Source organism: Geospiza fortis, unplaced genomic scaffold, assembly GCF_000277835.1.
Source record: "Geospiza fortis unplaced genomic scaffold, GeoFor_1.0 scaffold130, whole genome shotgun sequence".
NCBI classification, from domain to species: domain Eukaryota; kingdom Metazoa; phylum Chordata; class Aves; order Passeriformes; family Thraupidae; genus Geospiza; species Geospiza fortis.
Genome location: NW_005054300.1, coordinates 19,328,432 through 19,346,541, shown reverse-complemented (window position 1 = coordinate 19,346,541; position 18,110 = coordinate 19,328,432). Strand labels below are relative to the sequence as shown.

Below are 18,110 nucleotides of genomic sequence, written 5' to 3'. Positions count from 1 at the left end.
ATCTCTGGGATCTGGTGTGGCCAGGCTGTGGCTACACTGCAAGGACTTCAGAGCACCAAGCATCAATTCACCTATCCCAGGACATTTGAGGCCATCAGGAAGTGAGAGCTGAGATCACAATGATTCATTTCTCATGTCTCATCAATTGCTCTATGCACTCCAGGGGATGCAGGGATAATTTCAGATGTATGAGCAGCCTGCCACACTGATCATCTCTCAGGAGGTAATTACTTTGGTCAACACCAACTTATTTGCTGCAGTCTGGCAAGTGTTTGCCTAAAAACAGGACACTGATAAAAAGTGATTACCTTATTTGCCCTTTGCTGGGGAAGGACTACACCACTGCTGGGAATTCACCTTCTGAGGGGACTGAGAGCATTGGCAATGAAGCCTGGGAGCAGTCATGAGAAGAAAAAAGTTAAGAGGAGGCTTTTCAAGGCCTCTACTTTGAACTCCATTCCTGGAATGAAAACCTGGCCCTGGAAAATGAATGCAGTCTGGCCTAGCAAAAGGTATGGAGTCTGTCTCAGATTTCAGCTAATGCAGACGTCAACACACAGACCTAAGACCAAAGAAGCAGAATTTCCTATGGCCTGACAGAAGCAGAAACTCCTAAGTCTTTATATGTCCAGGGTCTGTGGGACAAAGGGAATCCAACCCTGTATTACTGTAAATTTTTATTTCTACAAATAAAAAAACCCCAAACTTTCAGTATGTGACACACAGGTAGGAGGTGCTACAGCACTTCCCTGAGCCTGCAGTCAGCAAAGTGGCACTGGGAATTCCCCTGGGCCCCTTCTGAATATGCATTTTTAGAACCTACAGCCCTGGATGCATTGCTATCAGTACAGGAAAAGCTTGACCACAGAAATTAGGAGTGTTACTTAAGGACATGTTCTGCTCCAGACCAAGTTCTAGGAGTTCATCCATTCACACCCCATAACCATTACTTTTCTTCTACACAAGACAGAAGGTTTTTGTGATGTGACTCTGCTGTGTAAGGCCATAGAGTCATCATCTCATCTAAATTTTCCTCCTCTAAGATTACTTTGGGGGTTTTTTCTAATGACAATAATCTCTGATTGACAAATTGAGTTGATTTTAAGTGTCAGGGAGTCAGATTTAGCCAATTTTCCAATCAATAAATGACCTAAGCTTTTGCTATAATGCACTGAAAACCAAGTCATCACAACAAAGTAAACTGCAGCAATGGAATTATAGTGTTCTGCTTTATTAATAGAGGGCTCCATTTCACCTAATTTCTCTTACACAATAACCACATGGCTCAGCATCACAAAACAAACCCATTGCTAAGCTGGCTTAAGTCAACAGTCCAGCTCCTTGATTTCTTAGGATCAACAAAAAAACCCCAAAAAAAAACCAGTGCAAAGTCTGTGACATTCACTGACAAAGAGATAAAGCATCTGAATTGCACTTTATTGTAGAAAGAACATGAAATAAGCCCTACTACAAATGAAGTGATGGAAAGGCCTGAAAGAATGTTCCAAACTACACTTGTGTGAGACAGCTGCACCTGTAAATGACCCTGCATCCAAGTATTCCCTATTGATCTGCTTCTCCTGCCACCTAGCCCAGCTACTGTGGGCAGGCAGGACAACTAATGGGACATGGAGCTAGTCGAAATGACAAGCCATGAGGTTAAATCAGAGATTAGCTCAGTTTAGTATAACCTAGATGTCAACTTTCTCATTAGGAAAAATCACTGTGGTAAAACAGTGAATAAGAGGCTAAAATAAAATCTGTCCAATGACTTTGGCACTCTCTGCCCACATTCTGTAGGTAGCTCAGTACAGATCTGACAAGGTTTGTGTTGGCTGCTTGGTTTCTTTGACATCTAAAGGCAGAAAGTGTGATCTGATCCTAAGTATGACTTAAATCATTCATAAATTAATATAAAAATTCTTATTATCAATTTTCACTGAGAGAGGCATTCCATTAAGTAGAACTCCTGGCATTTTTCAATCATCTAATTTTCTCAAAAGGAGCATTTTCATGGCTAAAACTGGTTCTGATCTATAAATAGGGATCATCCATCCAATTTTGAGAGCCAGTCAGACAAAGTGTAGAAGTCTCTGCTATACTTTTTTAATGTATTATTCCAAACCAACTATTGAGAACTGCAAAGTGTGGGAAACAAGGATGAACACTAGGATCACTTCAGAGAGGAAATAATTGTAGACCAAACAAGGTAAAGCAGAACCCAAATTTCAAAGGAAAACAGAATATGGCCCTTACCAAAACTCATACATTTTGTTGGACAGAGAACTTTACTTGCTGCATTTGATTTCTCTATCAAACCCTTAAATTAAAAGATTTTCTTACAGTCTTTCTTATAGTCTATGCATATAAATTTATACTCATACTCATTTAACTACAATCAAAGTCGGTATGTATTACTTTTATTATATCTAGGGATAGCAAATACACAAAACCAGAAGTTCCATTCTACATAAACATGTATATAAAGCTTGCTTGCCAATTTGAGGAAACTCATTTGTAACCTTAGCAACATAGCTAATGAACCAGATTTCTATTGGTAGTATTTTTAATAGCTTATATCATACTTCATCTGTTAATCTTGAAGGGAATTTACTATTTATTGGCAGCAATAGGAGCTAACTCAAACCCTTCTCATTGAATTACATTTAAAATTCGCTATTTGCTTATAAATATTTAAATTAAACGCAAACAGGATTCTTGCAAGGCAAACCAAAAACACTCCCAAAATACAAATACAAGTCGCTGCATGCTCTCTCCAAATTTATCATTCGCTTTCCATCATAAGTTTGCCTTCTCAATGCAATAAAGTTATATAACAGAAATATAGATAAAATATCAGAACAACAATTCCAGCAATATTCAAATTATGAGAAGCAGAAGATTCAAGATGTTTGCTGAACTCCTTCCCTCCATGACACACTTGTTCTTAGACAGTAATGGATGTCTCCAAATATTCATGTCACTCTATTAGTGTTAATGTCTTCTACACAAAACAAGTAGCCCTCAATTTTCAGTCTTTGCAGTTTCAGATTTCTATTGATCCCTGAAGGCTGAAGGGTAAAATTCATCCTTGTTTAGACAGCCTCCACTTAATCCTGCTGACCTACTCAAGAAATGAGATATCATGGTAATATTAACATTATGAACCTGCAGATGGCATTTCCCCTAATTCTGTCAAAATTCTGTGACTCTGCAGCCCCTCTTGATGCTCTTAAACCTGTTAGGAACTTAATTTTTAAGCACCATCAAGAGCCCTTAGCATCACCTTCTGAAATCTCATCTTTATACTTTCTCTTTTGCTACTGTCCCAGGAGGTCTAGTTTTGTCTTTGATGCACAGTCAATTTTTTCCAAATATTTTCTCCCAAATGATTTAGAGGACTTTCAAGGGAACAAGAGGAAAAAAAAGCTCCTTTCTTGCTCTCAGAAAAAAAAATCTGCTCTTGTTTTGAAGAAAACTGCAATAAATACACAAGCAAAAGGCTATTCACATAGATGTCTAAGAGTGTCCTTTGCCTAGACGCTCCAAATTTGAGAAGGAAAAGACAGATGGTCCTCACCTGTGTGGGTAGAACTCTTGTTTTAGCATGAAATAAAAGGGCTGCCCTCAGAAGAGAGAGCAATGGAGAGCACTTCAAAAGCCCAGCACAGACCAGGTGCAAAAGTGGCTATTTGCACTTTCCACAGATCCACTGAGAAATTTGCTGCCATTCTACACCTTGTTCAGCCTAACTGTGGTCCTTGACACCAGGAGCCTGGTGACATGCCCTGGTGGAGCTTAAGTGACTGAGCAGGGACACAGGGCAGAAGGAAAGTATTTTATCACAAGGTTTGGAAACCTCTCAAACCAAGAACATTTCGAGTGTCAAACACAGAAATTTTACAGCAAGCACCAAGAGGAAAGGAAGGTCAAACTCAAATGGAAGGGACTGGCACCAAAACTCTGGCTACCTCTGCTGCCAGAATTCTGGATGAATAGGCTCTACTTTAACCTTTCCAGAAGCCGTACTGCCAATAAACAGCAGCAGGAAATGCACAAACCGGCCATTTTGATACAGTTCCCTTGCACAGTAGAGAACTTTGTGTACTCTGTCAAGAGCAACAAAGAGCTGGAGGGAGTCTGCGTAGGATTTTCTTCAATAACATTTTGACATTCTTTAGGAAATCGAGCTGATGAGTGGAAATTCCCTGCTTGAATGAGGGCAAGACATATGCAGCACTCTGCTATTCCATTCTCTCTTACTCTTGCCTCACATGCTGATGATGTTAGTTTACCCAGCTTTTTAAAAGACAAACCCCATTCCCTTGCCTTCATTCTTGTGCAGGACCAAGGGAGAGCAGCACAAGACTGAGGGACAAGGTGCACAACAAGAAGCAGGCAGGTTCAGGAGAAGGGCAGTGCGTCAGAATCACTAATTTTCTTCCTAACATTAACATTCTGTATGTAAACTGGTCATTTTAGGTGATGGAAGAATTTGTTGATTAAGAAAAAGGGTTTTCAAAGTTTTCTCAAACACTCATTATATGGTTAATTCAAACCCAAGACATGGACACAAACATCTGACTTGCCCAGTCATCCAAACTACCCTATCCACTTAAGCTTGCCTTGTTCTCATTAATTTGCTCTGATTTCTTAGGAACATCACTGGATTTTGTGCTCACACTTTTGCTGTGATAGCAAGTTATCCCTGAAATATTCACATAATTATATATCTACTGCAAACAGATTCTCCATGTCCCAAGTCTTGTTCTAGAAGATTAGCAACTGTTTTAGGACTGCTTATATTAACAAGTAAATAATGAGCATTAGCAAAAGCAGTGGCACACATGCTCTGATTTCTATTCTGATACTACTTTGTCCTTATTAAAGCAATTGAAACATTGGTGTGTTCTTATTCTTTAAAATTATTTTAGTTTTTTTAAGGACTCAAGTACCAAAGTAGTTTTCTAGCTCACAAATTTTTGTTCTTTGTTCAGTGGGTTGTTTTTTCCTTACTCCAAGTTTACATTGCTTGGTCTCCTGATCCTTCCAGAAGAAACTGACACGGATAAAAATGAAATGCAGAGCCCTTGGAAAGGTGCTGCATCTTGGCTGGAACACTTTGCTGATGTAATAGTGATTCCAATAAACAAACAGGCATATTCATTCATATTCAAATCAATACCAGAGTGGGAAATTGAGAGGTGCCATTATGCTCTAGAACCATTAGAACCATTGGTCTCTTGATTTAACTGTTTGCCCACAGCCGCTGAGGGTGTTCACAGCTCTGGTGCTGTGGTAAAACACAGTTCACTGTGTTCACTCTTAATTACAGCAGCCAGCATGAAAGCTTCAGTGGTTTAGTGAGATCTTGTGGGGTTTTGCAGTTTTGGAGAGGTTTCTTTTTAATACATTTTTGGTCAAAGTGACAAGAATTTACTTAAGCTTTATACATAAGCAAAGCTCCCGGACACAGCATAACTGGGTCATTACCTCTCTGTAAAGATTTATGTATACTCTTAATTTTAACTTTAGATTGCCAATTATAACAGGGCAAATGTATCTTATTAAGTGCCTATGTAGATCATTTTAACATCAGCAGCACTATTTACTGTAACGATCTTTGAAACTCTTTTATTTACCACGAGTAACAAGTCAAATCTATCACAAAGGGAAACTCTGGAAAGCAGAGTGAAATAAAAAAAACAAGAGAAAGACATTAATTCTCTGGCTAGTAAAGTTGAACTTCATTTTTCAAAGTAGCAAAAACCAGACCAGAGATAAGAATTATGCACACCACACTGTGGCCACATCAGTGTGGCTGCTATACCCCTGACATATGAGGCAGCTGCTATCAGCAACAGGAGCACCAGTACAGCCAGGTTAATTTAAACACATCCATAGACTTCCTACCTAAAAGACTGTAGAGCTCAACATTCCCTTTTACCTTCTCAGTAGCTTGTAATTCCATGTAGCCAGCCAGGCCTTTCCTTTTCAGATGCCAGGAGGACCAGCCTTGGAATGCCAAAATTGACTATTCAGCCTCAGGTTATTCACAAACTTGTTGATGCTTTGACACTGCCACTGAGTCATTTCATTCAGGATTGCTTTCCTTATCATCTGGGACTGCAGCATTCCACAAATTTCATTTGGAAATCACAAATAGGAGTTTCTGCTCAAGTCACCATTAAACTGCAGAGTTCTGGGACCAAAGCCTGGCTGATGTTATCATTCACACTAAAGCATTCCTCATGTTCCCTAAGAGATCTCTGCACTTGGCCAGGATACAGCTTTGCCCTGCTCACTCATGGTAATGGTCTGACCTTTTTTTTTACTTTTTGTGTTTTCATCATTCACAGAAAACTCAGGGCTGATGAGCCTCAGTGAGGTAGTTTTTCTACGCTGTTCGTGTTCCATTTGGTCAGCATTGCAAGTCCCCTGCATGAATAATGCCTAATTCCAAAGGCTTTTAAAGACACAGTTCTTCACCCAGTTTATGCTGAAAGGCACCAACACTATTTGCAAGTATCAGTAGAGCACATCAGAAATGGGAACAATCTTAATGAGGTGAAACAGAAAAACCCTGAAGACCTTGCACTCTTTGGTTCATTTCTGCTCCAATATCTTTATTCTCCTTTTCAGCTGCACAAAACACAAACATTTACTCTCTGTACTTCTGTATTTCCAGACATACAAATTCCTTCCTAAGTGACTGGCATGGTATAATCTGGAAGTTGTACACGTATATATAGATATAAAATACACGCTGTACATACACATTTTTATATTTAAATTACATAAGCACATATATTTTACTCAGACATGCTCAGTACTAAATATAATAGCTATTAATTATCTCTATTAAGTAATTATTAATTGATTTTATGGGGTTTTAGGGTCCTCCTTTTATTACTATTTTGTCTCCTTGTTATTATGTTTAGCACCTCTGCATGCCACAGATTTTTTTCAAATTGGACAGTTCCACTGCTTATTTGCCCTGGATGCTGTAATCACCTTGTTTACACAGGGGCATTTCCAGTGCTAGGGTGCCTCCTGTTTATGGGAGCCATCAGGGATGAGTCTGTCTTGAACTGCACACTTTTATTAAGAATTCATAACTGCATCCAGGCTGAAATGCTATTTTCTAGGTGGTTCTTACTCTCAATCAAGATGCATTGAGAACTGACATTGATTTTTAAAATACCTTGAATGCTAGTACAGTTTAGAAAATTAACACTGTGGTGCAATGAGTTTTGTTTGGAGGACTTTTTAATGTGTTGATGTACATCTCAAAATAATCTCTATACTCTTTAATAAAGTTATGGAAAAAAACTTGTTAGGGAACTTGTAACATTTTGAAGTCAATATACTTCCATTAAACACACAAAGTCATTGTCATATGCCAATGCTTCAGTTTGTTTTTTTTTCTTTACAGTATTATCTAAAAATAATTTTAATGTGATTTTTTCCTTTGGAAAGCTGGAAGCAAAATATGAATTATATATCAAGACCAATCACTCAAGGTACTTTCCTAAAGAGTGTCCTTGGAACCCAGTTGCTATTTGCACACACATTAATAAAGTGCAAAGCTTTAAATTTGATTGCTTCAAGTTAAATGGATGGGTCAGTGCCAAACAAATTGATCTCTTTCAGAGTGCACGGTCTATAGCAAACTATAACTCCATAACAATGAAAGGACTCCATTCAATAAATAAAATACAGACTTTTAAAGTTACATGACCACCCCTTTAAATGCTCTTTAGGACTGTATGTGCAAGCTGCATTATTTACCTGAAACTAAAGCCAACACACACTATTTAAAGAGAGTTTTAATATTCGACACATCATGTAGGGGTTAAAGGCCACATGACTGAAAAAAGGATCTCTGGACTAACAGGACAATCAGTTCTCTCAAATGAAACAACCAGGGGTCAATGGTGGCAAAGACATACCTGGCAGTATCAAATGAAAGGATGACCTTTTGGGTAAGTTCTTGGTTTGACATTTAGAACTTCAATCCCTGTTTCAGGTGAACTCAGTAAATTGCCTACTTTCTCTGCAACCCTGTGCCCCAGCTGGCAAAAAAGGGACTAATGACCCTCTACCTCCACATTTAATGTTCTATAACAATAATCATTAGGTACCTGTCTCAACAGAAAGAGATCAACCTTGGAAATTGATCTTTGAATAAAAGCTATGAAAACATATCTTAACAAAACCCTGAACAAGCAGTGAACAAAAACAATGGCAAAACCAGCAAATCTCTGTACAGAAACCTGATTATACTTCCTTCTCTGCAAATTTCAGCAAGAAGATTTATTCAGTAAAAAGGTATTACTAAAAATGAAAACTATCAGAAATTATCCTTAGGACACAAAGTCCTTCCCCACAGAAGATACTGTCAGAACTGCTTTTATTCCCTTAGCCCTCACACTGCAAAGGAAATTCTCCAAGAGCTGAAAAACTCTCTTTTCTCTCTCAGAAAATTTTGCACACAGCTGAAAAAGCAGCAACAAAACCATGTCATTTCTACGGTCTACAAACATACAGCTTTGACTGGAGGACAACACACAAAGCAGCTGCACATCTGATAAGAGCTGCAAAGACAAACAGAGCCCACTCCTAATTTGTCACCCTGGGGCTCACACAGCGACCATCCAAAAAGGTGATGTAAACCCCAGCCCACACAAAGTGCTCCCAGTGCCAGCCTGTCCTTCCCTCCATGTGTCCAATGCATTCCAGCCTTTGGAACCCTTGAAGACATCTTCCACATGGCTGCCCTCATAACCATTAGATCTCACCACAGACCTTTAAAGCAGTTTCTTGCCCTGTTTCACTCCCCTGAGACCAGAAAGTGTTTCAGACCTGTCCTTTCTCACACTCTTCAATCCTTATACCTATCACCCCATTTCCTCCTCTCCCTTCCACCTGCAGACCTTCTAACACAGGGCTCACTTGACTGAAACTGTTCCTACTGACATTCACTTTTTTAGCCACACTCTAAAATTGTTACTGTCTCCTGCTGGACTTGCCAGATGCTTTCAATAGAGCTGATGACATTTCTTCTTGATAAACCTCCTCTTCCCAGTGCCTCTCTCCTGGTTTTCCTCTTATGACACTCCAGCACAGTCTCTACAGGGAATACTTTCTGCGAAATTCTCCAAGTTCCCAAGGAGGGTCCCACACCCATTCACTCTGTAATCTTCTTTCTTTGCATTAACTCCATCCAGCAAGCCAGTTAGCAAAAAAATCCCCTGTCATTCCTATGCTGATGAGTCTTTATCTACTTCTCTGTGAGACATTTTTCCATATTCTGGTCAGTCTAAACTGACTGCTTTCAGGATATCCCTACAAGCTTCATGGGGATAAGGAGATTTCTCAATACTCTCCCTTCAAAAGGCAAAGAAAATCCTTTTTTTCAGTCAAAATGGACAGCCAGAATATCAGACCTGCCAATTTGGACTACAACACAAGTGTCATCTTTGACTCTTACTTTTCATCCAGGATAAACCCAAAATCTCAGAGATTCTCTAAACATAATCTTTCTAATAAACAGGTTTTCTAACCCACCTGTAATGCAGAAATTCCTTTCCCAGCTCTGATGATATTACATATTGATTACTTCCAAGTTCATCTTTCTGACCTTAAGAATCACAAGCTCCTCTCATATCTCAGTGAAACTTCTGCTGCAAAGAGGATCTCTAACTCCTTTCTTTGATCATTTCACCCAACTCTTCATATTGCTTCAACAGCTCCCTTGTTCCCTGTCACATCAAAGATATGCTAACAATCTTCCCTTCCAATACCACACACTTTTTATTCCAATCTTTCAGGTTATCTCTAACTCATCATGAAGATTCTGGCCTTAGTGTCAACGTCCTTCACCTACCCCTATTTATAAAAACATTTCCACAAGTATTTTAAAATCTTCTGTTTGGTTTAGTTCCATTTAATTTCTTTTATTTTCAAATTTCTAATTTCTAAGATCATGGAATGAGGACAGTATTTGTGTCCCATAACAACACTCATCATCAATCCCTTTTATTCCACAGATATCTCTATCTGTCATTTCTTGAACACTGCAAATTCTTTAAGGACACAAATTCATACATCACCCAGCAAAACAACATCCCAGTTCATAACAAGCCACTCAAGTACAGCAAGCACAAGCACATCAGTTATAACAGCATCAAGAAAAGTAATTGTTAGCATAGGACTCCACTCCCTTTCCAAAACAGCTCTTAAACCCTTGCTAGTTTTGTGGTATTTGTCACCCTCCAAGGTCCCAAGGTAAATGAAGTGACACCTGGCACTTGGAGCTGACGACTCCACGCTGTTCCTCTGACACAGAACACTCCTTGCCTTAGGAAAAGGCAATCTCCTTGCACAGTTACCACTCTGTCTCAAGTTATAACCTTTATTTAATCAGATCTATCTGCTTGTCCTTGATGAACAAGGCTCCCAAACATTTCTCCCCTTGCATTTGCAGAGTGCTCCCTCGACTCTCTATTTTGGATTTTCTAGGAACTCTACCCCTTTGAACTGTGAAGGAACAGACATAACACTCAGAGTTGTTACCTACACAGGGGGCAGAGCCCCAGCAAGGCTCACCCTCACACCTACACTGGGTGCACAGAGCTGGAAGAGGCACACAGCACCAGACTAGGATGCCTTCCTTGGGATTAATCTTAAACCCACGTAAATCTCACCTGAGCTCTTCTCTCCTACAGAGCACTAAACTGTGTGCTGCCAGCAATTAGTAAAGGCTTACATTGATTTTTTAATTAGTTTGAAACTAAAAATAAGTCCTGGGTAAATATAATTTTATTTCACGGGCTAAAAGCTGCTAAAAACCTCCTGTGACAAGACAAGCAGGTGCAAATTATTATCAGCAATTATTACTTATCCCTTCCAAGGATAATGGCCTTCTTCTGTGACCTCTGGGACAACAAACAAAATGGATCAGTGATTTTCTCAATCCAGCACAACAGGTCTAGAGGTGCATTTTAGGGGAGAGATGATTGTGCAGAGTCCTGTACTCCCAAGTCAGTCCCTGTGCTTAGAAACATGGAAAAAGTCAACCTGTACCTGTGATGTGTACACACTGGTGTTGTAAGTTCAAAAATTTAATATTGAATAATTACAGTATGTATTTTCTAATCCTCAAAGCCAAGCTTCCCCAGAACAGTCAGCTAAACAATTCACTAAATTTATATGAAAATTAATACTGGAAGATGGTAAATAGCTTTTTTACGGCTTTTACTTTTTCTGATTTTTGTAAGGCAAACATATTTTTCTCATGTACCTGTGCTGCTTCTGCCAATGCCCTACAATAGGCAAACACTGGTAGAGTGATGAAATGCAACTGCAGGAGCCTATTTTAAAATTAATCATCCATAATTAATTAGCAATATCTCCTTTCTGGTAAATTATACCTAAATTGCAGAAAATTATCCTTGCTGAGAATGATAAAGTCATCTACAGCTTTGCAGTATTTCAGAGAAACATTTTGCATATATTTATGTATTATAATGACCACATATATATCAGAGTATTCAATTCCACTTTGCCACTATATTAAAAATATAAATGCATGGGAACTTTATCTTTAAATTGCACAGTATTCAAGGGGTCACCCAAACAACCTGAAGTGAAATAATTTGGAAAACAGATCCATGAAGGAGTAGGTGGACAGAGGGTTAGTTTTTGATAGCCTTGTTATTTTAGTGCTCATTAGATTTGTCCCGTCTCAGCTCTTGCAAAAGCCAGCACTGAGTGCTTTAAAGGCAGCACTAAAGAAAGTGGATTGTCTGTCCCAGTACAACACGTGTCTGTTTCCAAATCATTATGAGATTCTGTTGCTTCCAAAAACCCCAAAAATAAATGCAGCCCCTCCTGACAGAATATTCCCCCCTATCTTATGGTTAAATCTCTTCAGAGTTCTACATCAGCAAATGAAAAAAATAACAAAAAATGTTGAAAAAAATTATTTGTTAAAAAAAATTAGTGAAGCTTACAACACAAATAAATGTTAATTCAAGATTTTTTAACAATCTTTTCAGCTAGGTGTTTGGCACAGTTTCCTTTGGACTTGATATCTTTATGTGTGGACAGCAGCAAAATTTTGAAATGACTCATGTTTTAGCAGCTGAACACCTGCAATGAAATGAGGACCCAAAAGTGCACTGAGGATGAAGCATTTGGAGCAGGAGGAAAGCCTGGTTCCTGTACATACAGATTTAATGACATTTAAAAATGCATGATCCTCTATGTATATGCACCCAGTCATCAGATTCAGAACATGAGCAGAGAAATCAGGTTCTTTCACACCAGACATCATTGCTGACACTGAGAGACTTGGTAAAACTGCCAGTAAAGCAGTATTTAGACTCAAAAGGGCTTTGTGCACCTCCAGCCAGTGCATCCAATTTCATTTTCTTTTTCCCAATTGACCCACAAAGATGCACAAAACTGCTATCAGTTATTGCTAGATATACAAAACTGGATGTAAGCCTCCTGCCTCTCATGATTTCAACATTCAGGTTCAAAATCTCATGCAACATTCTAGTGGAGTAAAAAAACCAAAATATAAAATTATTGTCACTTCTACCTGCAGTAGTAAAAGGAATTCCATTTAAATGAAGCTATGTAAGCAATTCATAAAATCATTTGTTCAACAATTTCCCCCCCTCTTCACAGTGTCTACAAATCCATGTAATTGAGTGTTCCAAACACATTTGATTGGGATCCCTGTGAGAATAACCCCATCCCTTGGATTAGTCATTGTGAAGAAAAACGTAGGAGGGTTTGTGTTTTGGGAGGTTTTTTGGCCCAGTGGAAAGAAACTTGCTTCAAAGCCAATTTATCCCAGAATGGGAGGGCTTTGTTTACACTTAAGTTTTAGCAATTCTATGAGGTTTGCTTGGGCTTTAATTATAATTATTATTCTCTTTAAGCACAAAGAGTCTTAGCATATTGAAAATGTCAACAATAGCAGACAAGATTTTAGCTCCAAGAAGGAAATAGAGTACCAGAGGAGGATTTAGAAGAAATAAGGCGGGCACAATTTAACTTGAACTATTGAAAGAAGAATGGATTATTTCTACAGTTCTTTTAGCAGCACTCACAAATCACTAGCAGCTCTTTAAACATAGAAATTGCCTTCTAAAAACAGAAGAGGCATATTATTTTCCCAAAATTATTCAACAATATTTTGAGATGTTTGAATACTGCATATAAAACAGAGATATGGACTAATATGTTGAATGTTTGTAACATAAATAAAAGAGAGAGAGAGGGGGAGAGATGAAGTGCTAAGTGCCAGAAAATTAATATTGAACTTTTTTCCTGTTAAATTCTGAGAAGTGAATGTCCCTGGAAAACTATTTCATACAATTGCTTGTGGGTGCAAATTGATCCAGATGCCATAAATACTTCATTCAGCTCCAGTCAAGTAATAGCATGTCACACACTGCAGAAGGGAAGAGAGAAGGCTGGAGCATGGCTCTCTAACAGGTGCTAACTGAGAGTGCTCTGGGAGGAAGGAGCTCAGCATCTTGAGTGGTCAGGATTGAAGGAAGGCCACAAATCACTGTGAAATGACCCCAAAAGCCCAAACCAAAAGCAGGATATCGATAAAGAATCACTCAGAACATTTAGCAGGAACTAGGGTGAAAGAGAAACAGTGAAGGCTTTGCTTTCCAATGAGGACACTGAGGTGATGATATAAACAGGGCAGAGATAAATTACAGCTGCTTAACACAGTGTTATACTGGAAATTTTTAGCTTCAGCTCAAATTGGAATTGTTGTGATTCACGTAACCCTGCCACATTGATAAAGTAGTTTTGTATTAATTTTTAAAGGAATTAATCTGCTCTCTTTTATTATAGTCTTCTTTTTTAAAACTTGCTTTCTATCCTAGGCCATGCAGAGTTCTGCTCTAGGCTGCTGTGCTGCAGGGATATGCACACAACCTTCCTGCAGTCAGCTCACCAGCTTACAGGCAAGGCAGGCTCACAAGGAGCTACAGCACCTTCAGAGATCCACCTCAACAAAAACATTTTTCACTTCAGTGAAGCTGCCAAAAATACAAGTAATGCTGAGTTAAAGGTTTTGTAAAGCTGATAATGCCTTCTATATTCAAGTCAATAACTACATGCAACTGGGTTACAGCCTCCATTTCATTGGTGTTCAAAAGCAAAAGTTGTATATAAATACTGCAAAGAAGGAAGAGTAAAGTCTATGGAGCAATTGATATCACCTCCATTTATAAAGGCAAATCCTATTAAAATACATATCCCAAATAAACCATGTGTTCTTGAAGAATTAAGAAACCAAACCCTCCACAGAGATCAGGAACTGCATACCTGCCACAGGAAACTTGAGCAGTGCTGAACTACAAGCTCGTTTCCTCCTCTTCAGATAGGTTGTATATAAAAAGTACAAAGTCTAAACTTATTCACACAGCACATGTTTCCTGGCAGGTCTTCAGAAGGGCTCCTGGGTCACCCAGAAGATCCTGCACACCAGTTCAGGACAAACTGCCAGCCTGATTTACTGGAGTGTTTTATCTAGTGAACTCTTGAACACCCTGCAGGACGATGCCTCCCTGAACTCTCCTGCCCAGCACTCCCATTGTCCGACTGACCTCCCTGTTAGAAAGCATTCCCTCTTTGGCTTCGGGTCATTACTTCCTGTTAGACATCCCATGATCACCTAAAATAATTCCTCCTCCTCTGCTCATGTTTCCCTCACGTGCCTGGCAGCTCTATTCCCCCAGGCAGGCTGTATATAGTGTGTTCCTGAGGCCTCTGCTCAGAGGGCATGCTCTCCCATCCTTTCATCATTTTTGTCACCTCTTTGAACATTTTTCCATTTATTCATTTCACTGTACAGCCCTAATGACAAAAGGAATCCATACAAATAATACCTCTACTTGCAATTGAAAAAACATATCCATTGCTAAGTGAAGGAGGCAGGTGAATGCTCACTGTCTCAAGGAAGGAGCCTTTAGAGTCTCAGATTCCTATGTCTGGGCCAAAGAAACTAACAGAAAAGGTAAAAGTGCTAAATTTTCCCATTTCTGAATTATTAGTTTTTCTTATCGCCTTGCAAGAAGATCACATGCTTTTCAAAATATAAAATTGTTTTCCTGGCACACATACACCTGTTACAATTGAGACAAATATATCTGGGATTTTTGTAGATGAAGAAAGGAACATTTTTCTCAACTGTTGAAAGAGAGACACTCTTTAGATTTGCTTCAGTCCCTAAATGCCCTTTTAATGCATAGCCTAAGATAGTTAACATTTAATAAATGCAATTACCATCCCTATTCTGCATAAAGGCTGATTCCAATTTTATAGCAATACCATTGAAAATACTTTTTTCCTTCTCCTCTCCATTCTTACCATCAAAGCAGTTTCATAACAAAACACTAAATCTTGAAAACTTAGGAAAGGTCAATAATTTCTACTGCAGTAACTTTGGCACACGACAGAACCAGGCACTGAGATGTGTTAAGACAGTTAAATGAGAACCATGTCTACATAAAAATTAGAAAAACTGAATTCTTCCACAATTCAAAAGTTTTTCACACATGAGACGGCAAAGTCCCCTAACTTTGTACATCTAAAATGAGATGAGATCTCTCTGGCCCACCCAAGAGATGATGAGACTGAAACACAGACCTGTATTTTTAGGAAATAAAATATATCACTTGCAGTATCAAACAAGGCAAAATAGATCTTTCAGCTTCCAATGGCTCGTATCTATGACTTCTGCTAAGAAAAATCTGTTAAATCTGTGTATTTCAGGTTTCATAATCCAAACACTGTTCTTATTTTTGTTCTGCATTTCACCAGAGGGTTGGTGTTCAGCACCTGGTTCAGCATATGAATATATGCTATTAGCCAACACATTTTAACAAAAATCTGGTTGAAATTTGTCAAACAGTTTTCCCTACTACAAAATATCAACTCAGCAAAACTGAAAATCTTAATAAGAAACCTCTTTTTCACAAGAAATTTTCCATTTTCAGCTTTAAAACCTCTTTGTTCTTCAATTTCTTTTTCTAACTAGAGTTAAAGAAAAAGGAAAATAAATGTGCAAAATCTAAAAATAATATCCTTACATTTTCTTCTAGCATTGCTACTTAGAATTTTTCAGAGGGCTTTTTAAAAAAAAAAAACAAACTGGAAAAAAGAACCCTCTAACAATTTCCAAGGGTTAGAGTGAGATTGATAACAACAGCAGTAAGTATAGAGCAATATGGTACCTATAGTAAAAAATACCAACTGTGGAATTGAGTAAAGCCATCAAAGGAACTTACTGCCACACATTGTGACTGATGCATTTCAGTAAAATACACAAAAATGTGTATTTCATTTACGCTGCAGGTTGTTATTCTAGACTCCCTGAAAACGTGCTGTAGATAATTAGTTGCACTTACTGACTGAGATACTGAAGAACTGCAGTCATTGTAACTCTCCACAAAATATAAGTTCAGTCTGGGAAGGATTCTCCCCTATTCTGCACCTTGTATCTTCAAGCCTTTGGAGAATTCCTTTCTAAGATTTAAATTTTTTCTTATAAAGCTTTGCTGAATCAATCAAGATTCAATATAGGAAGATTGCCAAATAAATTACTTTTCATTTCTGCCCACTGTTAAACTCCTGCAGGGAGCTGGAAATATATCAGGGTCATTAGTCTTAATGCCTATAATACACAGTGCTTTAAGGTGAAGTGAGCAGTAAAAGAGTTTAATACAGTTTAATACTGGCCCCTACCCTGGAGACGCCTCAGGGCTCTGACAGGGCACTCACCTGCTCACCCAACAACCCCAGAGCCCTGTGTGCCCAAGGGGGACACAACTTCCACCCAGCTGGGGTCTGAATAAAACATTTCCCTTTAACCTGCTTTGGATAGTTTGTTAGGAGTCCCTGGCAATGTGCATTTCTGCTGGACCTCTCCTGCAAAAACAGCTGACTGAGCTGTGGAGAGCTGCACATAATTAGAGAGCACATAACTCCCTCATTCTTTTACTGGAAATGCCTGTGTGTGCACAAACCTGAGGAGAATTTATCCCTCTGCTTAGTCTTTTCCAAACTACCTATTTGCTTCATTTATTGAAGGTAAAATTTACCTTGTTATTTAAAAGAAATCACTAATGAACACAAATGTGGATAATTTACTAAGGCTAAGGCTGTTATGGTAAAAAAAAACCCTAATGAGCTAATTTGAGTTGATTTTTTTTAATTTAACAGGCTTTGATGGAGCAAAACTGATAATTGGAAACACACCCCATCCACATTTTAATTTCTTGGTTCAGTCATATCCCTGGTTAGTTAAAAAAATTCAAACCCCTACTTTATTGCCAAAATCTTAGCTAATGAATACACAAACTTAAACTGAGGCTCAAATTCTCATTCTCAACTCTGACATAGAAAGCACTGTAAAATAATTCATTATTTAATATTAAGAAAGCTGGATAAAACTAATTAATGCCAAAACTTAGCCCACAGCACATTAATTAAAAGTTTGCCCAACAGCTACCTCCCTGTCCTAATTAGCATTGCTGATTTCAAGAAAGCACTAAGAAAAGAAGACAAACATATAATTCCAACTTTATATTTCATAAAAAATCTCTTTGATTCAACTTTCAACCATCAGTAATGTGCCCCTTTAATACAAATTTGGAGACTTCCACAGCAAAGACAGCCCTCTCAGGCACATTGTGTTTCATTTCTAATAGGTTATTGCAGATTTTCTGGTCACTCATTAACAGTGGCTGGAATCCAGGACAAAAGTATTGATACAGAAGACAACCAGACAAAAATGATTACCCCCTACAGAGCTGTGTATTTTATTATATTATATAATATCTGGCCCATGTTGCCCCATTTGCATTAACCACAAAGCAAGCATTCCATGGAGCATGTGACATCTCAATTGCCTGGCACAAGAGTCTGATGATCTTATATGACATTAAACAACCAGCACTGTCAAAAGGCCAAAACATGGGTCATAATAATGTTTCTGAAATGCTGATGACAAAAAAATAAACCGTGCACTGACCTCATTAATGAAAGTCTGGGCTCCCCTTGGGCTC

The 18,110-nt window shown here is 38.5% G+C and overlaps 1 protein-coding gene across 1 annotated transcript in view; it reads right to left on the bottom strand.

Moving 5' to 3' along the window:
- GRID1 (glutamate ionotropic receptor delta type subunit 1) overlaps positions 1-18,110 on the bottom strand; it is a 478,229-nt gene that overhangs the window by 195,525 nt on the left and 264,594 nt on the right. Inside the window, exon 5 of the mRNA XM_005417309.2 lies at positions 15,541-15,566. Coding sequence (XP_005417366.1) covers positions 15,541-15,566 — 26 coding nt within the window. The remainder of the gene's footprint in view (positions 1-15,540; positions 15,567-18,110) is intronic.